The sequence below is a fragment of the Xenopus laevis genome, chromosome 3L (assembly GCF_017654675.1).
Source record: "Xenopus laevis strain J_2021 chromosome 3L, Xenopus_laevis_v10.1, whole genome shotgun sequence".
NCBI classification, from domain to species: Eukaryota; Metazoa; Chordata; class Amphibia; order Anura; family Pipidae; genus Xenopus; species Xenopus laevis.
Genome location: NC_054375.1, coordinates 90,154,043 through 90,178,688, shown reverse-complemented (window position 1 = coordinate 90,178,688; position 24,646 = coordinate 90,154,043). Strand labels below are relative to the sequence as shown.

The 24,646-nt window shown below is 39.7% G+C and overlaps 1 protein-coding gene across 7 annotated transcripts in view; it reads left to right on the top strand.

The window, feature by feature from the left end:
- pfkfb3.L (6-phosphofructo-2-kinase/fructose-2,6-biphosphatase 3 L homeolog) overlaps positions 1-24,646 on the top strand; it is a 42,181-nt gene that overhangs the window by 7,983 nt on the left and 9,552 nt on the right. The window contains exons 1-3 of one of the 7 annotated variants that reach the window (XM_041586575.1): positions 11,816-11,834; positions 23,843-23,968; positions 24,363-24,459. In XM_041586575.1, coding sequence (XP_041442509.1) covers positions 23,884-23,968; positions 24,363-24,459 — 182 coding nt within the window. In that variant the 5' untranslated portion in view covers positions 11,816-11,834; positions 23,843-23,883. Of the gene's footprint in view, positions 1-11,815; positions 11,835-20,921; positions 21,270-23,842; positions 23,969-24,362; positions 24,460-24,646 lie in introns of those variants that run through there. The other 6 variants (XM_041586572.1, XM_041586571.1, XM_018252753.2 and 3 more) reach the window with 6 other exon arrangements.

Sequence of the window (24,646 nt, the reverse complement as noted above, 5' to 3'; positions counted from 1 at the left end):
GCTGTGTGCTATGCTCAGGCTCAGGTTACACAGCAGATAGCAGATAAGCTCTGTAGAATATAATGGTGTTATCTGTTATACACTATTTATCCTGTGCCATATAGCCTTTTTTCATTGTCCACCATTGCTACACAGCAGCTTGTTTATATGAACTAAAGTAGTGTTTCTGAAGCAAATAGATCAGTTTTACAAGTGCAGGGCAACACTACTTGATATTTTCATTACTTTAAAGCACTTTCATTTTTTTGGTGTTACTGTTGCTTTAAAGGGGTTGTTCACCATCCAACACTTTTTTCAATTCAGTTGTTGGCAGGCAGGTGACATAACAACCCCATTCATTTCACTGGGAATTGGTTGTCACTAAAGAATTTGTGTTTTATGGAAGGCATTGTTTTTTAATCAAACATGGGTCAATCAATTAGGACTTTGCACATTTGTGATGTTGGGTGTAAAGTGTATGTTGATGATTGGCCAATGTGGTTAAAATGGCCTCAATATAAATAAATCTTTTCTAATGTCACTGGGCTGGTGTATTGTATTAAACCGGATGATGTCCGTAATGATGTCACTCCTAAATATTTGACACTGTACTCGTGCAGTACAGCTGTCCAATGACTTCACAGTCTGTAGAGGTCTCTTAGGAATCTGTAAATATCCTATGGACATTTGATACTGCCTGGACCAAACAAGACTTAGAATCTTGGTCAACAACTATTTTTAAGTGATGCTTTTAAAGGACCAGTAACATCAAAAAAATTTTTTCAAAAATTCGTTAGTATACAACAAAAAAATAACACCAAGACAAATTAAAGTTTAAAATAGCAAAGCCTTTATTAAGAAATAACTTACATAAACTCCACTTCCTGTCCTCTTCAGAAACGGCGAAAAGGCGACCATCCATTCTGCGGCGCTTGACTTCTCCTCCCTGGCTATTCACTGACAGCCATCTCATTCTCCAGCTCTTCTTCATCTTCCCAGGAGCAGCAGTAGGAATGCAATGTCGGCGGGCTCCCCATTGGATTCACGAGGGGTGCAGGAAAGTAGAGGAGGGCAGTGCGTCCATTCCTGCCTTGAAGAACCGGTGCCGATACTGCAGGGTGTGTGTTCAGCGTGGTATAATAGCATGGAGTCCAGAAGCAGCCAGGAGAGGGGCCACATGAAGATGGAGCACTGAGCAGCTAACTCCGGGTTCGTCGCAACAGAGTCACCTGGTTGGTTATGTGCAGATCCGGGAAGAAAGGGATGTTCCTGGCCCACAGCGCTGAACAGTAACCGTCCGGCAGCTCGCAGATGTCCACAGCGCTGAACAGTAACCGGCCGGTATCTATATAGTATGTGTTTGCGATATTTCCCAGCCCTGGCTGCACATTTCCTCTTCTATCACTTTGTTTTTGTCAGCGGTACAGCGAGGTAGTATGCCTCCGACCCAGCCAAACCCAGGCCAATACGCTCTCACCAACGGCGACCCCTTGAACGGCCACTGCTACCTGTCCGGATACATCTCTCTGCTGCTGCGGGCCGAGCCCTACCCCACGTCCCGCTAAGGAGCTGGCGGCTGGTTACTGTTCAGCACTGTGGACATCTGCGAGCTGTCGGCCGGTTACTGTTCAGCGCTGTGGACATCTGCGAGCTGGCGGCCAGTTACTGTTCAGTGCTGGGGAAATCTGCGAGCTGCCGGCCGGTTACTGTTCAGCGCTGTGGGCCAGGAACATCCCTTTCTTCCCGGATCTGCACATAACCAACCAGGTGACTCTGTTGCGACGAACCCGGAGTTAGCTGCTCAGTGCTCCATCTTCATGTGGCCCCTCTCCTGGCTGCTTCTGGACTCCATGCTAATATACCACACTGAACACACACCTGCGGTATCGGCACCGGTTCTTCAAGGCAGGAATAGACGCACTGCCCTCCTCTACTTTCCTGCACCCCTCGTGAATCCAATGGGGAGCCCGCTGACATTGCATTCCTACTGCTGCTACTGGGAGGATGAAGAAGAGCTGGAGAATGAGATGGCTGTCAGTGAATAGCCAGGGAGGAGAAGTCAAGCGCCGCAGAATGGATGGTCGCCTTTTCGCCGTTTCTGAAGAGGACAGGAAGTGGAGTTTATGTAAGTTATTTCTTAATAAAGGCTTTGCTATTTTAAACTTTAATTTGTCTTGGTGTTATTTTTTCGTTGTAAACTAACGAATTTTTGAAAAAATTTTTTTGATGTTACTGGTCCTTTAAGCACTCTTGAATTTTGTAGTGTTTTGTGAAAGGCATTATCCTTTAATCAAACATTGGTCAATCATTTTATTGGTGTCATTTTTTAACCCTTGCAGCCTGCTTTCAGTCGATGAGCTCACCTGTGTAGCAGCTGCGGGCAACACTGTAAAGGCTAGAGAACAAGGAAAAAATAAGGAGTGGACAGGAGTAACAGTGGCCGGTAGAACTTACTACCCATAGTTGTTCCTCCTTTGGGGTTTCTAATGCATTATTCAAGGCAGGCCCGGACTGGCAATCTGTGGGTTCTGGCAAATGCCAGAGGGGCTGCTATAAGGTGCCATAGAAAGTCACTATTTATTGGGCTGGTGGGGGCTGAGTGGGCCTCTGTGTACCTGAAATGCCAGGGCCTATTTTAATTCTCAGTCCGGACCTGATTCAAGGGCAAAAAAGAGTATCTGGTCAGACATACTGACTACTTCTACTCATGCATTCAGTTACACAACTACACAATCAATACTTACCTATTGATATGTTGCCTGACTCTGTAGCCTCTGTCTGTTTTAGAATGGACAATAATATTCAATTGATTGGAGCTAGTTGGGTACAGAGGGTGTCTCTGTAATGGATAGATGGTAATAAGCATATGACAGAAGACAACGTGAGGTGATCACTGTACTTGGGCCATGGCAGGGCATTTTGCATCTTCAGTGGGAAGAACTTTACTTATTACAAAATTATCCCGTGCTCAAAATTCATAAAAATCTATTTTTTATTCAAAATTACAAATCAAAAAAGATTTTACATACTGACCCCATGACAGTCCACCTTACGCGTTTCGTACCCTGTGCCACTAGGAACTGGGGTAATATCCCTTTAACTCTGGCTCATTTTTGACCGGCAGTTATATTACCCTAAGAGACAATATTCTATTATAAAACTTTGACTAGTTTTCATATAAATCTGCAGATTATATGCAAGACATTTTGAAAATTGATTTGGTTTTTACATTTTTCTTCATGTTTATTTGAGAACGGTTGTGTATACATTCACAAGGCACATGTTTTTTTAAGATTAGAAAAAAGGATGAAGTTTGCCCTTGGGCAATACAGTTTGTAACATTGTTAGCTAGGTGGAGCTAAGTTCATGGGAAAACTATAGTCCAGGTCTGCAAGACTTTCAGTACTGCTTCTTAGGCATGCAAGTGGGGCATGGACACCCCGTGCTACTTAGGAGGAAGTGAGCATGATCTGCTGTAAATGGTGCTCCTGATCATGCAGATATTCATTTCAGCTCTTATAACCAGATACCCAGCAGCAATGCACAGCAACCAATATGTTGCTTGTACAGGGAACTGACTAAACACTGATTGTTATTGCCCCTCCCTCACTGAAATCTGCTGAGCAGTACCGTATTTTCAGAAGTCTGAACGGGCCTTGGTATCCTTCCTGGAAATAAAATATATACAGGGAGTCCTTGAGTTACAGACACCCGACTTACATACAACTCATACTTACAAACTGAGGCTATTTCAGTAACATACTATGGTTTGCTTGCCTTTTATTAGCATTTTGCTTTAATAAACCACCTGCCCCAATCCCCTCTGGTGTGTGTTGTCTACTGCAGAGCAAAGAAAGGTAAAAATAAATATGCACAGAAAGATCAAAATAAATACTATCTATCTAAGTTGCATTTAATAAGTAAATGCATATGTTCCAACTTACATACAAATTCAACTTAAGACCAAACCTACAGTCCCGATCTTGTATGTAACCTGGGGACTTCCTGTATCTATTTTCCAAAACATATCTAGTATACTGGTATCTCTGCCATCTCAGTCTTTATTCAGATCATCCATAAATTATCATTGGAAAACTTTATTGAAACTCATGCCATTTTACTTTGATTGCACTGATAAATACTATACATATCTACCTACAGGCAGTAATATGTAACTCCTTTTGATTGTATTCGTAGTCATGTTTTACTGACACGACAGGGTGTTGACTCTCTAGCAATGAATTCATGCACAAAAGTTGTTTTTTCCAACCAGTTGTTTGAACATCCACCCAGATGCAGGCACCACCACTTGTAAATATACCAAAATCTGCCCTAAGTAATGGACTGCTTAGAAAATGCTGAGTACATGATTTCAATTCCATCTCTCTTAGTAAAGATGATTGTATACAGCCCTACTTACAGATTTGTTTGGCATGATGCAGTTGCCCTTCTACAAAGCAATACTTGGGTCTGTCTGTAGCCAAACTGCACAAATATCTATTTGATTGGTCGATAAGCCAATTTGTTATTGTGTAAGCTTTTGTGGAATTTTACTCCATTGCTTTTTGTAAATACCTGTATGAAATTCCACTGCTCTTGAAATTCCAGCTACTAGAAAATTTACAGCTCGTCATACATCAATGGATATATAACGTATAGCACTAAGGCTAATGGCCTACGGGACATTTCACTGTGCTTTTACAGAAAATCCTGGCAGTAAAACCACATGAAACTGCTTCAAATTCTGCTTATGACAGATGCTGTGCTGGGAAATTGATAGATATAGGACACAAACTTATGCAAATCACTATACAAATACCAAATAATCAGAAGCGATATATAAACAGCATATATATAGAGAGAGACAACTTCCACTGCATGATCTAGTCAGTAATCAGTAATGGGCTAAGTGTAATAGTGCATTATTAAAATGTACTGCATGCTCAGATTTCTGTAAAAGATTAAATATCTATGCGGATTGTGTTTGTGTTGTTTTGACTTCATTATTCCAGTAAGGGTTAAATCTGTGTTTCTCTCAGCAGTAACTGAAATGTCTGTGTATAATTCCCATAGCTGGTCGGCAGGTGTTCTAGCCCGTGTACAGAGCATGCACAGCCCGTGCAGCTCAGAAACACTTCCCCGTGCTCAGCATGAGATTGGTTGGAGTTTTCAGGAACTTTCACAAGCAGCTTGTGTCAAAACAACGATCTTAGCTGTGCAGAAGAAAACATGTTTTCATCCTTACTGTATCCCAGCTATGCAACACACTACATGTGATCATTACATCATTTATTTAAAGACTGCACGGAGCCCGAATGCACCAAAAAAAAAAGCACTAAAATATTATGTCCTAGTTGGAATATTTGGGTGTGAATGGAACAGTCTGTAATAAACAATATGTGATAAGAACTTTGGCAAACATCGTTCACTTTTAAGAATCCTAGCATTCATAGCTGCTTATATAGAAACTGTTTTGGAGTACTGAGAATTTGGTATATGAAGTGCTCACTGTCTACTTAGAACAAAATGTACTATATTCGTATTTGTGCTTTGGCAAAGGGGCAGTTGTAGGTCAGAATATACCGTGCAACTCGTCACTATGCTTGGGGGTTTAAATATTTTTTATTTTTATTAATTAGTGTGTATTTTGATAAATTGTTCTCTTAAATAATTTCTAATTTGTATGTAAGCCAATCTGTAGGGCCAAGTCAATTTTGGCTCCACTTGGGTTTATCAAATTGCACTGATTGCAGGAATACAGTGCAGTGTTCCATTGGTTTGAAATTTCATACCCGCTTTGGAAAATCCTCCTTTAAACACCTAATGTGACTGCATTTAAAGCTTGTAAACAGACATTATCCAAATCAGCTAAGACACTGTCTGGGGAATGTGGAGTCAAATGTAGCTTAAGAGTTGTGACCCAGGGTAACCCTTGGCTGATAATTTCTGTTACTGGTCATACACTAACTTTGGAAATAAATACATAAGGGTACACTGCACTCCATTGCGTTGGGTGTAGCATAGTAATTCCATACCTGTTTATTACCATCTTTTACAGCTGGTACCATCCCAGCATGATGTATTGGGGGTCATACATCATGCTGGCAGTTTTGCACCTGTACCATAACCTATGGCAACCAATCAAATGTATGCTTCCAGTCTTCAACCTTCAACTGGTTGAAAGGAAGCTAATCACTAATTAGTTGCTATGGGTTCCTGGTCAGTTGCAAATGTTCCCATTGTTTATAAATGAGCCACAGTAACATCAAGAAATAAGTGTTTTAAAGTAATAAAAATCTAATGCAGTGTTGCCTGCACTGGTAAAACTCTGTGTTTGCTACGGAAACACTACTATTGTTTATATAAACAAGCTGCTGTATAGCAATGAGGGCAGCCATTCAAAAGAGAAAAGGCTCAGGTTACACAGTAGATAAGCTCTGTAGAACATAGTGGTTTTATCTGTTATCCACTATTTAACCTGTGCCATATAGCCTTTTTTCAATTCCCGCCATTGCTACAATATACTACTACTATAGTAGTGTTTCTGAAGCAAACACATAATTTTTACCAGTGCAGGGCAACACTACATTTTAATTACTTTAAAATACAAACTTTTGTGTTACTGTTCCTTTAAGTGAGAAGCTCTTTCCCTGCAATAGAATTTTGTAGTGTGGTGTGGTTTCAGTTTTACAGAATAAATTATGACTAACTGTTAAGCATGTCTTCTAGGTTGTGAAGTGGCTTTACCTTCCCTAATTGTCACTGAAATGGTGTAATCTGTAAAATATTGTGCTGTCTTTTATTTCGTTTCATAATCAAATCTGTTTCCTGTTATCAGATCAGAGAACACTAAAAGTAGTCATTTTGAACTTGGTCATTTTTTATTGTGTAATGTTAATGTATAGAAGCATTGTAAGGCAAGGAAGGGGCTGTGCAGTTATGATTAGCATATATTTTTATGATGTTGCCAAGGGCCTACTTTTAGCAAGGGTTACAGCGTGAGCTGTTCACAAATATAGCTGTTTGTAATTTTGTATGGTTTGCTTATAGGAACCAACACAATTCTAATCCACTGTTGCATGTTACACATTTATGAGCCTGAAATTTCTTTACCTTGTTACGTTATCCAAACAAAAATGATAAAAATGCTCTCCAGATTTCTTCCCACATACTCTGTACATCCATTTACTTTGTATGGTTATAATTACAACTCACTAGGCCGTAAACCAAATCTCCTAACCCAAAATGTATGCAGTGAGTCTAGTAACTCATAGCAACCATATCAGGTGCAATTTATTGGTCGCTGGTGTGAAAGCAAACATCTCATTTGTTGCTAATGGTTACTAGCCCAGGAGCAAACTTTACAACTTGTACAGTGTTTACAATAGCACCATAGAATGTTCTTAGATGGTGGCTTAAGCTGCTGAGAAAAATATTTTGTATCATATAGCCTATATATATATTTATATAGTTGTTCTTTGGATTTAAAATATGATCTGTAAATCTATTGCCCTACCTTTTAATTGACAGGCCACTCTTGGGTGAAACTGTTAAATTGGTTTTCATTATTTATTTATTTTTTATAGTTTTTACATTGTTTGCCTTCTTCTTCTGACTTCTTTCCAGTTTTAAAATGAGATTCACTGACCGCATCTAAAAAATGAATGCTCTGGAAGGCTACAAATGTATTGTTATTGCTACTTTGTATTGCTCCTCTTTCTAGTCAGGCCCTCTCCTTTTCATTTTCCAGTCTCTTATTCAAATCACTGCATTGTTGCTAAAGTAATTTGAACCCTAGCAATCATTGCTGAAATTGCAAACTAGAGAGCTGCTGGATAAAAAAAAACTATATCACTCAAAAACCACAATTGCAAATTGTCTCAGAATATAACTCTCTACATCAGTGGTCCCCAACCAGTAGCTCGTGAGCAACATGTTGCTCTCCAGCCCCTTGGATGTTGCTCTCAGTGGCCTCGAAGCAGGTACTAATTTTTGAGTTCCTAGCTTGGAGGCAAGTTTTGGTTGTATAAAAACCAGATGTACTGCCAAACAGAACCTCAATGTAGGGTGACAATCCACATAGGGGCTACTAAATGGCCAATCACACCACTTATTTGGTACCCCAAGAACATTTTTCATGCTAGTGTTGCTCCCCAACTCCTTTTACTTCTGAATGTTGCTCATGGGTTCAAAAGGTTGGGGATCCTCTACATGATACTAAAAGTTAACTCAAAGGTGAACAACCCCTTTAATATTCTAAATATTTGTAATGTCCTTAATTCACTATCTCTCACATAATATTATGGTAAAATGACTTCTCTGCCATCGTCACCGTAATGTTTATGCAGTTTAATTAAACGCTCTTTCATAAACGTTTGTATTGTTGCCAGATCTTTGAAAGACAGTCGTAACTACTGAACAAGCTGTACCAGGCTAAAAAGATCTGGCATGTATTTATATGGAGATCTTGATCTCAGACAGTGAACATATCAAATTAATATAGTACAACAGAGAAAAACATTTCATGAGTATTACAGGCAGCAGCCCAATTTCTCAGGAACGAAATGTCACAGCCCTTGTTTTGATGAATTCACTGAGTGAAATATGAACTGAGTATAAGCTGTGCAAATGTATGTAGTGGTATTTAAGTCTTCATAAGTATTTCAGCTATGTACTCTGTTTATCTGTCAGCCACAAGTAGTATTTGAAGCTTGCATGAGTTATATAAATGTTGGCATAACCAAGTTCAGTGTATTTCATTTACCAGAAAAGGGTAATATTTGCCACCACAATGCATATTTGCTAGTTAACTAACACAATGTACGATGCACTGTCTTGCTATAACAGAAGAATAATTTATTTAAATAATACACTCTGAGAATGACAAGCTCAGGGATAGTAAAGAACATGGAGGTTATACTGCGGCAAAGTGCAAGGATTTAAATTTCAGGCACTACTACTGGAAGCTGGGATTTTTAGTTTTTCTGTTTCAATAAGCAAATCTTAGGGAGGGTTTACGTAATAAAGATGCAAAGTTTGCTACAGGGTTATTAAACTATAACACGCAACAGGGTGATACAGTATTTCTAGCTTTGTTTTGTATCATAGGGCTTCTGTACATTCCTACTGTACATGCCTAGTGATATAGTAGTTCTTTGGATTAAAAATACCATCTACCAACCTACTTGTTCATTGGCAGGCCACTGTTTGTATGTTCTCCTGTGCTTGCGCGGGTTTCCTCCATTTTCCCCACACTCCAACAATTTACATACACATGGGAACCTATTTTTTATACTATATGGTGATGAGCAAAATTTTTTACCAAGTTGTGCTGCGAAAATCATGAAAAAAATTGTCCCTTGCTTTTACTGAATTTTCTGTGAAACGGGTCAGATTCTCCCATCAAAAAATGGCAACCAAATACACCATACATCACCAGACAATGCTACCCCATAATATGTGTGAATGCGCTGCGGACCTTAGATTGTAAGCTCCACTGGGGCAGAAACTGAGATGAATGATGCATAAGCTCAATGAAGTGCTCTATATAAATAAGCATAATATAGTGAATAAAGTACCCCCTCTTGTAAAATATAAGGATATAAGTTACCAAGGAGTTTCATGACCATATCAAAACAGGAGGCTGTAAGCCGAGTGTTTTTATACAGGTCATGGAACTCAGGGGTAACTTTTAATATCCTCATATTTTGCAACTGGGGGTACTTTATTTATTATAATACACAAGTTTCAGAGTCATGTGACAGAAATTACATTAGAACTCACCGTTTATAACTGATGACATCAGAACTCACCGTTTATAAGGATATCATTTATAAGATATCCATGGCTTTTGTGTATTATAATAATAATCATCAGGTAGTACATGTATGGGATCCATTATCCAGAAACCCGTTATCCAGAAAGCTTCGAATTACAGAAAGGCCTCCCATAGACTCCATTTTATCTAAATAATCCAAATTTTTAAAAATGATTTCCTTTTTCTCTTTAATAATAAAACAGTACATTGTACTTGATTCAAATTAAGATATAATTAATCCTAATTGGCAAAACCAGCCTGTTGGATTTATTTAATGTTTACATGATTTTCTAGTAGACTTAAGATCCAAATTACAGAAAGATACATTATCTGGAAAACCCCAGGTCCCGAGCATTCTGTATAACAGGTTCCATACCTGTATTTACTGGTCACCTGTTTAGGGCTCTTACACATGGACGGTTGTTATGCGTTGCCCTCCAGTGAATCTTTCATGCATACAACTGCAGGGGATCTTAGGGGTAAAAGCAGCCTATTCCTTTCAGTGCTTTGTACTCCATTTGCTGTTTTCCTGTGGCACAGTGTGTCCAAACTAATTGAAAAGAATAGGCTGCATTTTCTTGAGGTGGAATGCATGGAAGATTCACTGCTTCCATTTGTGTGTAAGCGCCCTTAAAAGAAAACATGATAACTGGGGTTTGTATTGGTAGTAAGCAATGATAAATTGTATTGCTGCTGTAGATGACCTGTTTATTTCCTCAGCACTTCAAAATATTTTTCTCTTGCCAGTGTCGAAATGGTTTGTTAGTGTGGATATTTTGTTCCAAAGACTTCCTGAAAGTGTTTCACATTTCCAGGAATCTCAACTCCAGACATGCATGTTCCTCCTCCCTGTTTCTGTTTTGCTTTGATACTTAAATTGAATGAATGTTTAAGATTACATTTAAAATATGTAATTTTTGTTTTTGTACTATGTACCTTCTTTTTGGTTGCCATGGGTTACTGCACTTGGACAAACTTGGTTCCTTATTTTTACATATGAGGATTGGGGTTTATATATCATAAAGCTTTTCTGGTCAATAAAAAAAGAGAAGTAAGGGGAACAAATGTATTTTTGATAAGTTATTGTATTGGCCCATTCACATATTAAAAAAAACAAATACAAAGAGCAGGGGTATATATATATATATATATATATATATATATATATATATATATATATATATATATATATATATATATATATATATACTATAGAGGAAGCAAACCATGTAACTGTTAAAGGAGCCAAATGTATAGGGTGGGGCATAATGTTTGAATATTCACAAATTTAGGTTTAGGTTTCCATAAAATTATTTTGTTTTGGAGCCTAACTCCTAGTTCTGCAGCTCAGTTCAGCCAGAACTTCCACTCCATGTTTTACATAATGAAATAAATTGTAATTCTTTGTGATTAACGTTAATGACATGTTTTGCATTTTGTTAAAGTGATAGATAAATAGGATAAATAGGATTGAAACAGAATGTTTCACTTTGTGCACTAGTGGTTCTGACTCTTGAAATAGTGTAGCAGCCAATCAGCTGTTCACTACTATGCTTTAAGAGTCAGAATGAGCAGGGCAGAAAATAGAAATGGGACAGATTAATAACATTTAATAGCAATTGCATTTAGATCTAAAACCACAGATATTTTCTAATGCACGTATATTGAAAGTTGCTTAGAATGATATTTCCAGGTAATCACTCTAATCATTAGTAATCGTACTTGTCCTCAGATTTATATACAAATGTTTACTGGATGGTTACTGATTGGCCTTTATTCAATTAGCTACTGAATCCTACCCATTTGTGTTCTATGCAAACAGATATTGTGTGGCTAAGGGGTCACATTCCCTTTGAAGTAGTGAGGAAGAATGTCTGAGAGGATTCCACATTGCTTCCTGTTGTGTCTGGCAGCTTGGTTGCTAGGTGTATTCTCAGTTCAGGAATCTGCTTGTTCTAATTTGCCATGTTAACACATTAAGATGTATCCCACCCAAAAAGGCAAAAGAAGAAACACTAATTGTTTGAAATATTGACAGGTAAGCTAAATTATATTTCCATGAATGCAAGGTGGAGAATGGTGAGTGTGTTGGAAAGTAGAAGTCAAGGTTTTACAACAGTGGCACTTTTTTGACTGCAGCAAATATATTTTGATTACCCCATGCTGGTGGGACAGATGCTAAAATAATACATGAGAATTCTCAGATAAACGCCATCCAAAAGACCCGCGTGGGTGTAGAATGAGCCACTTGTTTTGGAATATGTGGAAACTTTATAAATCATTGTCATCATTTATTTATACATTGAGCCAACAAGTTAGGCAGCGTTTGCTTTTACATTCATTTATAACAAACAGGGGTCTTTCAATAGTTTAAGAAACAATGGTTATTTGGCGTTAATTATAGTCTATGGGCTGCTAGCATCACTCACTTATTTAAATCTGTGTGGAATCAAGTCTTTAACATATGGGTGTCGACTCCCTATCTTAATCCTAATCCAGTCAGTGTTCCATTATGGGATAACTTGGACAGTAAATGTAAATAAATGTATTAGTATTTACATATTTCTGAGAGTTTAAAGGCCTTACGGTGGTCATAGACTCAAAGATCCGCTCGTTTGGCGACATCGCCAAACGAGCGGATCTTTCCCCGATATGCCACTAACGGCATGGCTATATCGGGGTAATTCGAACGTTCGGCCGTATGGCCGAACGATCGAATTACGATGCGCCAAGGGGTTCCGACGGGTCGGTTGGTTAAAAATCAAACCTTCCCGATCGATATCGTGGCCAGTTATCGATCGGTAAGACCCGTCGGAAGCCCCCATACACGGGCAGATAAACTGTCAAATCGGTCCAAACGACTGATATCGGCAGCTTTATCTGCCCGTGTATGGCCACCTTTAGGCCATGTGACTAGACTCCACCAGCATATTGTATCTGAAAAGTTCCAGTATCAGACTGATGGCAGACGAGAAGATTAGTTGCCTGCGATAAATCTCCTTTCTGTGAGCGACTGATCTCCCCCAAATGCTTCCCCACCAGCAATCATGTAAATTGCCTGTGGGAAAACATATTTTATGCAGCACTTTGTTTCTCCGAAGTCAATGAAGTTGCTGTGCCAAGAAACTTCCGAAAAACGATGCGTCACGTATATTTTCCCAACAGCGATTTACATTATTGTTGGTGTGAAAGCATTTGGAGAAGGTTAGTTGACCACAGAAAAGGAAAATTATTGTGGGCAACTCATTTTGTCTGTCATAACCTTCAATGTTGTCACACTTTTCCAATTCACTTCTAAAATACACTGCCAGAAAATACAGTGTCTGTGCGTATCAACTGGAGTGGGATCATTTTAATGCTGGTAGCTCTGTGTCTACATCATCTTAATAAATGTGACCATAATATCTTGCCAATATAGTGGAAGGTGGCTAGAGGATTGTGTTGTTTTGGCTGCCTCTTATACGAGTGATTACAGCAGTGGTCCAACCCCCCATCCCCCATGCCATTAGCTTTTGTATGACTGAAGAGGTTTACCAAAAAAATAAATGTTGCTAAGTAGATATAATTTAAAGCTATTGCACATGGGAGATTTTGACTGCTGCTGTAACCAGTAAAATCACCCTTATTTGCCTGTAAATGCTCCATGTAGAGAGTATTGGGAAATGGCCACCAATATACTTTAGCTAGCAGTGAGGCACCCACTGGCTCTTACCATTTACTTGAATGGAAAACACCTGTCAGCATTGGTACTGGATTTTTTCCGCCCCCAAAAACATTTTTCAGTTAAAAAGTAATATCACCAGTGCTGTCACTCCTTTCCCATCCAGGAGGGAGTGACAATGTCTTCTCTGCTAATGAAATACAATGGAAGAAGATACATCCAGAGTGTCATTAGCCTTACAATACTGGTCAAGCTTGAACTCTTGAGTGGAAAGAATCCCTAATGTTGGAAGACCCATATGTATAGCAATTAGCACATCAAGAGCTGAACATTATTAGTTAATAGGCAAATGTGTTTTGCATGCTGCTTTGACCTCAGAACCTTCTCTGTTCAGTTATCTGAGACGTTCATCAGTTTTCTGTATAAAGCTGGCCATAGACGCAAAGATCTCATCGTACGAATCGAGGATTCTTACGATTTTCTGAACGTGTGTGGAGAGTCCCGATATTTTTCATCCGGCGGAGATCAGTCGTTTGGTCGATCAGACAGGTTAGAAAATTTCTGTCTGCTCCGGGTAATATCTCTGCGTATATTGCCAACCGTACAATTTTCAGTGGGAGACTGTCACTAGCTTTGTCTATCGTACGATTGCTGTCAGGGGCAGAACATCGGCTGATCTGTTCTTTAACTACTTTATTTGGTTGGAATGGTAAGACTTTGATCTAAATGCGTCTGTGGCCAGTTTAAGAATAGAATATACCACTACACAACTCTTGACAAGGAATTACTAAACATTAGTGATGTCCTACTCTCCACCACATATTCTTGCTTAATCCTGTTTAAGTGTGTCTACAGCCCAAGCTAAACTAAATGTGTAATTGCTGGTAGATACCTGTGCAGGCAGGAACTTCTTTGGAAACTGCTTTTAAGTTAACAATAAACCCAACAAATGGTGGCTGGTTAGGAAAAAAAGGAAATCCAATGCTAACTGCAAATAAAGATCTTCAAATTACACTGAATCATATGTTGATATATAACATTCTATCTTATATAAAGAGATCTAACTCATTGTTGCCAAACATTTAAGGAATTCACCACTTTTTTTATACAGTGTTGCTGCTTAAAGGTGTGGTTCAGCTTTAAGTTAGCTTTTTAATATGTAGAATGGCAAATTCTAAGCAACTTTTCGATTGTCTTCATTATTATTTTTTAGAGTTATTTAATTATTCGCCTTCTTCTTTTGATTCTTTCTAGTTTTCAAATGGGGTTCACTGACCCCATCTAAAAAAACAAATGCTTTGTAAGGCTACAAATGTATTCTTAATGCTACCTTTTATTACTCATCTCTCTATCCAGGCCTCTCCTAATCGTATTCTAGTCTCTCATTCAAATCAATGCATGGTTGGTAGGGTAATTTGGACCCTAGCAACCAGATTTTTGAAATTGCAAACTGGTGGAAAAAAAACAGTTGAATAAAAAGCTAAATAACTCAAAGCCCACCAATAAAAAAGTGAAAACCAATTGCAAATTGTCTCAGAATACCACTTTCGACATTATATGAAAAGTTAATTTAAAGGTGAACAACCACTTTATGGCTTTGGACACACAAGGTTATTGAACGCTTCTCTCCACCTCTGTTGAAATTAGCGCTTCCAGTGTCTGCATTTAAAGGAACAGTAGCACCAAAAAATGAAAGGGCTTTAAAGTAATAAAAATATCATGTATTGTTGCCCTGCACTGGTAAAACTGTTCTATTTGCTTCAGAAACACTACTATAGTTCATATAAACAAGCTGCTGTGTTGCAATGGTGGAAACTGAAAAAAGGCTTTATGGCACAGGTTAAATAGTGGATAACAGATAACACCATTATGTTCTACAGAGCTTATCTGTTATCTGCTGTGTAACTTGAGCCTTTTCTCCTTTGAATAGCTGCCCCCATGGCTACACAGCATCTTATTTATATAAAGAATATCACTTCAGAAGCAAACACAGCAGTTTTACCAGTGCAGTGCAGTCATTTTTTGATGTTACTGTTCCTTTAAAAGAACAGTTTCAGCCTGTGTTCAGCTTCACAGAGCCAAGTGAAGCAGAGATCCGCCTGAAATACGCAAAAGTAGGCATTTTGGATCTTTGCTCGGAGCAGTAATACAAAGACTTTATCTTCAGTTAAGTGTGTAAAACTCTTAGAACACAGATTAACACAGCATGCTGTATCTACACAAAATATGATTCAATTTAAACTCAGCCTGAACACCTTTAATTACAGAATGACCATAATATTTAGCTTAATGCCATTTATAGTATTTTAGCAGGAGTTTTACCCCATTCGTGTAGTAAGTAGGGCAAACTATGCAGGTAGCAGGCAATCCCTAAATTTATGCCTGCCCCACAGCGGCAGCAAAGAATGGCAATCGGATTAGTCTCCAGGTTAACATTGTGCTATACCAGTAGTTTATTTATTTTTCTTGCTTGCCTTATAACCACCTCAGTGTGAGAATTCTACACCTTCATAGTTTCTACTGTAATAAAGGCTTTTCTCGCTTTAAGTTAACACATCCTTTATTCAGATGCCATTTTGTCCTCTGTAAATATGTACTGGTCATTAAGACAAAAGGGAGTTTACCCAAGCAGCAGGAGTAGGGATTGCAGGTAATAAGCTGGGTAGGGCAGGGGGTCCGAGGTTTGTTCTAGACCCCTGTGATCTAGGGGTTTGCTTCCCCAATAGTTACTACACTGGAGATAATGCTACCTTGCAAGTATAAAATGCAGACAAATGTATCTTTTTTTTTTTCAAGGGCTTTGTCTCGTGATTCATGAAAATCATTACATGCACTAAATCATTTCCTCAATTGCTTAGTTACAGGCTGTTTTTAATCAGAGACACATCAGTATTACTGTTTGTAAACATTTTATAGAGAAACTAAAGGGGGCCATACATAAAGGTCTCCAAACAAGAGGATCTTTTCCCATTATGCCCACCGAAGGTGGACTAACTCTTTACTTGCCCCTCCGTTCAGATTCTGTCCAATGGAGTTCGCAGGCGCCATCTTCTTCTGTTCGGTTACCTTCAGAATGAGACCGGCGAAGCAGCTTGTGCCCAGTTGTAGCAAATTCTTGTCTAGCGACAACTGTGCATGTGCCAAAACTCAGGAAAATTGATGCTTTGCCGGTCTAATTCAGAAGATTACCGAAGCAGCAGAAGATAGCGCCCGTGAACTCCGCTTGACAGAATCTGCACGGAGGGGTAAGTAGTTAGGGGCATTTGCCCAGGGAGGGCAGCTAGGCTGGGGGGGGGGGGGTGTTAAGGGTTTGTTTTTCCTTTAATGTGATTGTTGACCCCAGGGCCAAACAGTTGTATTTCAACTTCAACAGCGGGTATATGAGTAGTCAGAGCAAGAATTGCATCAACTAGCCAATGGGGTCCCAGATCCGACAGGAAAACCAAACCTGCCTGATCGACATCTGGCCAATTTTTGATAACAGGGGCGTTCTGTCCACCACTTTTTTTCTTCCATCATAAATGGTTAAAATTTCTCATGTGCCATTTTTCTGGTACGCCTAATGTCACTGGGTTTGTTTTGATCTTTGCTCTGACTGGGGCAGGTAGGGGTCTTGCGATCCAGAGAGCCCCCCAGTGATGCCACTGTATATGCCTGTGTTAGGATCAAGTCAATGAGTTGTATATAAAGCTAATTGTATTGACTTTGTTCTATGCTAACAGGGATGCTCCTTACTTACTAAAACAGAATGTACCTAAATTCATTAGTTAGGCAGCAAAACGGAATGCATTTATACAAGTATGTGGGTGTGTGCTGGGTATCATGCACATGATATGCATAACACTGACTTTGCAAAGACATAGTTTGACAGTTGCTAACCAGTTTAACAGTACCTTATACCAGTTGTTAACCTGCTCTTTGTGAAACTCCAACATATTCTGGTTTGTTCTAGTCACAACCGAAGGTATCAAACATTGTTTCTGTGTCTCTGAAAACAATTGGCCTTTAACGGTCATTAAAGAAGATTATGGTCAGGAATAAAGCAGCAGAAACCACAGTAGCTCATACACCTATGCTGTTTGAAGTGCTTACTCTGTGCTCAAACACACAAGTACTTTAACACTAGGTGGATTAAAATATGAAATGATCCATATTTTCAATGAAAATAATCTCTTGTGTGTATTCTCTTGAGAAAGTGGATTGAAAGCACTTTAGTTCATAAACCATAAACCAAATGCAAGATTGTATATGTCTACATATGGGGAGCTATGGTGTAGAATCAGGCCAAAGTGCTTCTTTTGTTGGACTATTACTATCTGATATTCTGATTACATTCTGTTTAGTGTAGAAATTATGCTTGTTTGGCATCCTGGAAAATCTAGGGTTGGGAAACTTCACTAGCCAAGACTTTCAGTCAGGACTGCTATCAAGCAGAAATGAGGTTTGCTTGTCATATAAGTGGATGGCACAAGTTTGATTATGAAATTCTAAAGCTAATTGTGCTGCTTTCTGACCTGCCATACACCAGTAATTATTTACTAATCAGACTCAGCCTTATATTGACATTTATTCACTATATTGTGCATCAGTTCTTAAGTTCGGCACATAGCAGCACAGAGCATGTGCAGTGAATCAGTAGAAAAGATGATGGGGAGACACAGGGGCATGTTTGGAGGCTAAGATTTTTACGGCTAAGATCTTTACTGCTAAAAGGCTGTGGTTGTCTTGGGCTGGTATAGAAGCCCACGGATAATGTACAACATTTCTGCCCTACTTCTTTAATTGAGCTTTTGTTATATATGTGATATCATGAACAGTATTAAATATTTACTTTCAGGGCCCTGTTAAAGACAGTACCACCTGTACCACCCTCTCTAGGATAGCTAGACCAGCTGTAGTGTCTAATCCCCCTTCTGATTTTACAGTATAGATTCTTCCTTTACCTATTAGATTGTAAAGCTCAAATGAGCAGCAAAAAGCAGGTATTGTCAATTTAATTTAAATTATGGTCCAACTTTGCATGTGCATCTGAGCAGCTTCCATTGTATTACCAGCCCAGTGCCAATGCTACTGCAACTGGATGAGGCACTGATACAGGTACATACTTGCAAATGCTTCTTCTTTACAGAATATAACTTTTCCTTAGGCCAAATGTGATTATTGTGGGATACTACTAGCCTATTGCTTTCGAAACTGGCTGAATTAGCTTGTGTAAGAAGTCCATTTCCCCATATGGCTGGGGCTTTTTCATACTCATATTCAGCAAAGAGGAGAGCTAGAGCATGGTGCTGGAAATAATGTTTCACAACATAAAATGCACAATCTCAAGTGCAGCTTGCAGATCCCTGTCAGGATAGAGCATCGATTAAATCCTGCACCCTAAAAAGCCACCAGCTTGGAATTTGCGTTTTTAATCATTATTTTTAATACATAACGTTACATTGCAGCAACGCTGCTTAGAAGTAGACTCCCAGGCAAATAGAAGCCACCCAGTAAGTAACCAATATAGCACAAGGTTCTTATCTTGTCCATCATTTAGCTCCTGTTACAATCAGTGCGGGCATTTTGCAACAAGTGTGCAGGGGACATGGCTGATTGGGTGGAACGTCGGTACAAGGCAGGTAAGTGGTACAGAGTGGATGAAGTGAGTGAGGGTGTGGGGTCAGGAGGAGGCAGAGATGGAAGAGGGAGAGAGGGCTGGAAGAGAGAGGGCTGGAAGAGAGAGAGGGATGGAATAGAGAGGGATGCTGCGAGTCCAGTTGTTAAGGAGAGGGGGAGGGAAATATTCAGACATAGTGGAACGTGAGGGACGTGCAGGTCCCACTGATCCGCGGGTGGCCCAGGCTACCCCTCCTGTTAGCCACTGCAGTCTCTCCATAGCTGCCTAGTCTGGAGATCATTGGCTGCTGCAAGCTGGAGGCTGAGCTGCACAGTGGCTGATAGCCAGGCTCTATGAGCATAGGAACTGCTGGAATAATGATATATGATTTATTCTATTAACTATTTATCTGCAGCCCCCTGTATTGTAAGCAAAGCCTGCTCATGCAAATGTAATTACTACCCATGGCTGAGTAACCATTTCACCGCCAGAAGCCACATGGCCCCCGTATGGAGCAGCAGCAGCAGGGTGCATAAATGGAAGCCCTTCTGAGTTATTTAGGTATGTGTATGGGCCAGGCAGGGGCAACGCACGCAGTTCTTGATGGCTATATGCACGGTTGGGCTATTGTGCTGCCACGCGATCTCACACTAAGAAACATTATTTAGTATCCGAAGTGTCCCCTGTTTTATTGCAAAGTTTAGGGTTCTCTCCTTTATTATGTGGATTAAAAAGAACAAAACGCAGATGTGTCCTTGTGTCCCGTATGGGGGGAGGGGGTGTCACAGATGCGAAAGGAACTTCCCAGGGAGGAAACACCAGGGAATGTTCCGGTGATTCCAAACCCAAAGTATCAGTAAGCGCAACACAAAATGCTACTGTGTTGCAATTGTAACTGCTATTATCTCTAGTTAAGTGATACGAACTACTGCACAGCATAGAGCTGGACCATATTTACTATTCATAAACTGTTCTCCAGCTACAACTCTCAGTATATCCAGAACATTACATACTCAGATGACATAGATAGATGGATAGACAGATTAGATAGGTAGAGATGATAGATAGATAGATTGAGAGATAGATGGATGAATAGATAAATGATAGATAGATGATTAGATAGGTAGAGATGATAGGTAGATAGATGAATAGATAGATGGATGAATAGATAGATAGATAGATAGATAGATACTGTAGATAGATAGATACTGTAGATAGATAGATACTGTAGATAGATAGACAGAGAGACAGAGAGACAGAGAGATAGACTGATAGACAGACAGATTGAGAGATAGAGAGATTGAGAGATAGAGAGACAGATAGATAGATTAGAGGATAGAGCGAGTACCAAACAGATACAGGGGTCGTGATACACCAAGGGACATAGTGACAGTCCAACTCTCATTTATAACGTCGGAAGGAGCAGGAATCCCATTTGATTTGATACATAGCAATGCTGGCAACGCCCAGTAGTGTGTGCTCTCCGTGGGACTGGGTGCATGCACGCTCTATTCTATACATGGCTCAATGGATGCAGTGATGCTAGTGCAACGTCAATTAATCAGATAGATTTTGCGCCCTGCTTAGTTACGTCTCAATTCATTATTGGGAACCCTATTACCTGTGAAAAGATGTGACATGTATATGGATGATATTATATGGCCACATTTGTTGGCCGTGTGTGTGAATTCATGGCTACACTGTGTGTCTCGGTGTTCTATAAATACGATTATAATTGTTGCCAATAATTCAGCATTTGACGGGTTAAGATGTACGTGCGCCGCAGCTCTATCCAGTAACACAGGCAGCAAGTAACAGGTGAATAGCAGCCGAGCCCCGCCCACGTCAGAGGGCGTGCCTTTCTTTTGCCGGTCGGGGATTTTATTAGGAGCTGCAGAGTGAGCGGAGATCAGAGCAGATCGGTGGTGGAATCGAGATCATTGCTATAGAAGAAACCAAATCCTCTTCGCATATCGTACCGGTTACACAGGATTTCTATTGGAACATGGCAGTTCTGTCGGTGTGCTGAAACTTACTGCGGCTTTTTGAATCCGATAAAAGGGGAATTTCAAGTGTTCGGAGCAAGAAAAGGGACTCATTTTATCCTTGTGTGTTTGATCAAACTGCCGCTACGATGCCCATGGAGTTAACGCAGAACAGGATCCAGAAGATCTGGCTTCCCAGGGACGAGTTACCGCAGCTGCCTATCAATGGTAACAATTAGGGCTAGCGGGCACTTTGGGGTGGGCGTGTATCGGCAATTGGCTGCTGCCTGCAATGTCATAGATACGGTGCATCCGCAGTGTGTCACGTGTGCTGTGTGAGCTCCAGTTGCACTCTTGCGGCTCCCGGGTGATTCCCATAGTACTGGCTGCAGCATCAGTGTCAGTATAGCTATATGACTGTTACATTGCGCTACTCGATCAGCACAAACCGGCCTTTAGCCATCTGGTCATCCCAAGAATCTAGTTTGTAACTAACCCCAAATCGTGAGCTCACCACTTCTCTCATAGTGTGTGACCCGTCAGCTATCAAGAGGTCAATAATAGTAGTCGGTCGATGTATCCCTATTCAAGTCCTTTAGGGGGTTGGGGGAGGGGCGCAGAGGGATCCCTTGGCAGGGACTCATCAGAAAGAGGTGGGCGTATTGCTGAGCCATCAGGCAGGACAGTCAGCTGGTGACTCGCACATTCCTCTCCCAATTCTGACAGATGGACAATGTGGCAGTGAGAATTCCCACATGATTCCTTTTATCGCTCTGTGCAATGCCTTCAGATGAAGGAGGGGCCATTCACATCACTAAAACACTGCAAAACAATAGACTCTAGATATCTTATTCACAGTCCATTATAATGGGCACAGCAGGGAATGGGCGATACAACAGTGCATCTTATTTCAGTCTCTCAGTGATACAACAGGACTCCCTGTCCTATGTTCTGCATACTGTAACATTTTTGCTTGGGCTGCATAGTTGGAAATGATTACATTTTATCACTCATAATTGCAGAAACAATCTATAGTTATTACTTATGATTTAGGCATTTTAATGGATTCCCTCATTACTGAGAAGTAAATACAGATGAAATATTATATGCCACATGTTGCCAACATGGTAAAAAGAACTGCGCCTTTAGTGCTTTACTGCAATCTGTAGAGATGACCTGTATGGTGGCAGCTTTCACCCTGCGTTAAGTATTAGGTGTTTGACATGCAGTAAAGACTTTCTTCTTGGAACGTGTTTTTCTGTTTTACACCCGGTATATTTGACCAGTAATTTATTAAGGTTTTCCACTTGCTTGGTGTCTGTAGACTGAGCAGTTAGTTGATTAATCCCTGTTCACATGTATGAATGATGCATGTTAAGCGCTGGATAAGAAAGGCAGACTAGATATCCGGATTACTGATCCAAAATAACATTATCTAGACATCATGTCCTCTCCCTAGCATTCCCTATGATTAGGCTTGATCCCATAGGCTTTAACTTTCTCTTGGGGATGGACACAGATCTTTGTGGTACAATACTTTGGATTGAAGGGGTTGCTATCTGCAGTGTGAGAGTCCCAGAAGCAGCAGTGTAACCACTATACTTGGTCCCATTAGGTGCTGAGATAATATACTGGCACCCTTCCCATATAAGGGGAGGACAGCAGAAACATATCTCCATGTGAATAATAAATACTGTTTGTTGTGCACCTGTATAGCAGCTGAGCCAATCTGTCTTCTACCACTTTATTTTTTTTTTTCCTCAAGCCAGTTGGCTTGCTCCATACATATGGTAAATGTTTTAGTGATAAAATCTTCACGCTACAGGAGAACCTGTAACTGTTTTTGCCTTGATCAAAACTTGCCTTAAGGTGCTTGATTCCTCACAGCTTGGTGTGATCACAGGCGGATTGCCTCTGGCAAGAGAAGTGCTATCCCAGCCCTACAGAGCAAACACTCACTGCGTTAGCGGATGGGTTTATTTGCACAATATGGTGTTTATAGCCATTATGGTTGTTCTAGGTTCTTCAGCTATTTAAATGTTTTGCTTGTTGCTTATTTCATTTTGTAGGTTACTTTGGGTTTTGTTTTGTACAGCACCCTGTTATGTTAACACAAATATTAATAACACCAGCTATAACTGAAAATTATCCAAAATGCAATCATCTCCAATACCTACCTTTATTATTACTTGTGCAAGCAACTAAAATGTTAGAAAACAAAAATAGCTGAAGCATCCAATTACAAAAATAAATGCAGAGGGACTTATTTCTATGAAGGCAGATGAATTGTAATCAGAATGCATAACCCATATATATTATAACTGGTTGTAAGGAGGAAGCTGTATATGCCAACACTTTCCTCTACTACTGTAGCTAAATTGCAAACAATTGTTAGCGACCACCCTGTGACTTCTGTCCCAGCAGAAACTTAAACTGTGCATGATTGGTATACAATACCATACTGGGCAATTGTAAGAGATCATTCTAGTCTCCTTGTTTTTAGGTCTTTTATCATGGAATGAAGTTCTCCATTATCATTAATCCCCTGGAGAGTTTTGTCATGCACCTGCTATGTAGGCGTAGCATAATCTGTGGGGGTCCATTCTGTTTTACAAAATCTAATTAACAACTAAAAAGGGATGCACACAGGATACTTCCAGGGGAGGTGCTGACCTCTTTATTTTAGGGCAATTGATAATGGGATTCTTTACATAACTTTTTCCCATCAAAATAGTTTGGTTTACTTTACCACAACGGAACTATACAAGGTTTTAATGCATTTTTTTTTCTTTTTATCCCAGTAGGTGGGCCCCAGTTTGCCAATTCCCCAACAGTGATCGTAATGGTGGGGCTTCCAGCAAGAGGGAAGACCTATATCTCCAAAAAGCTGACTCGTTATCTCAACTGGAGTGGTGTCCCAACAAAAGGTAAGATTTAATGCCTTGCATTGGCTTTTAATTTTAAAGCAACTTCCCCACTGGAAGTGGAACATGGCACCCATGTGTGTATAAATCTGTATAGAAAATACTTCTGCAGTGGTGCAAAATTAAAATGTGTAAATGTTTAACATGCATTTTTTTTTTTTAAAATGAAATGCTTTGGTTTAGCTACAAACATTAAAGATGAGTAAATATTAATGTTTTGTAGAAGTTCATCCTTTCCCTCTTATTCCATAATAAATCACAAGGTTACAAGTTACATTATTAGCACTCTTACCATTTGTGATTACCATTTCAAAATACACTACACTATATATTATATTCTGGGAAGTTGTATGGCTTGGAAATGCACTGCCTTATACTCTCTGCTGCTCTTTTGTAGTGTTTAACGTGGGTGAATACAGACGTGAAGCCGTGAAAGATTTCAGTTCCCATGACTTTTTCCGTGCAGACAATACAGAAGCCATGAAAATTAGAAGGTTTGTATCAAGCACTATGAGATACCTTAAAGTACTAAACCCTTCTAGGGAAGTATATCTGATATTGGATTGGAGAATGATGGTGGACATTATGTAAATCCATGATGTCATGTACAGTTGCACCCCTCCAATTATTATTAAACTGCCGGCATCCAACTTTCAGTTGCATCACATTTGATAGCAATAA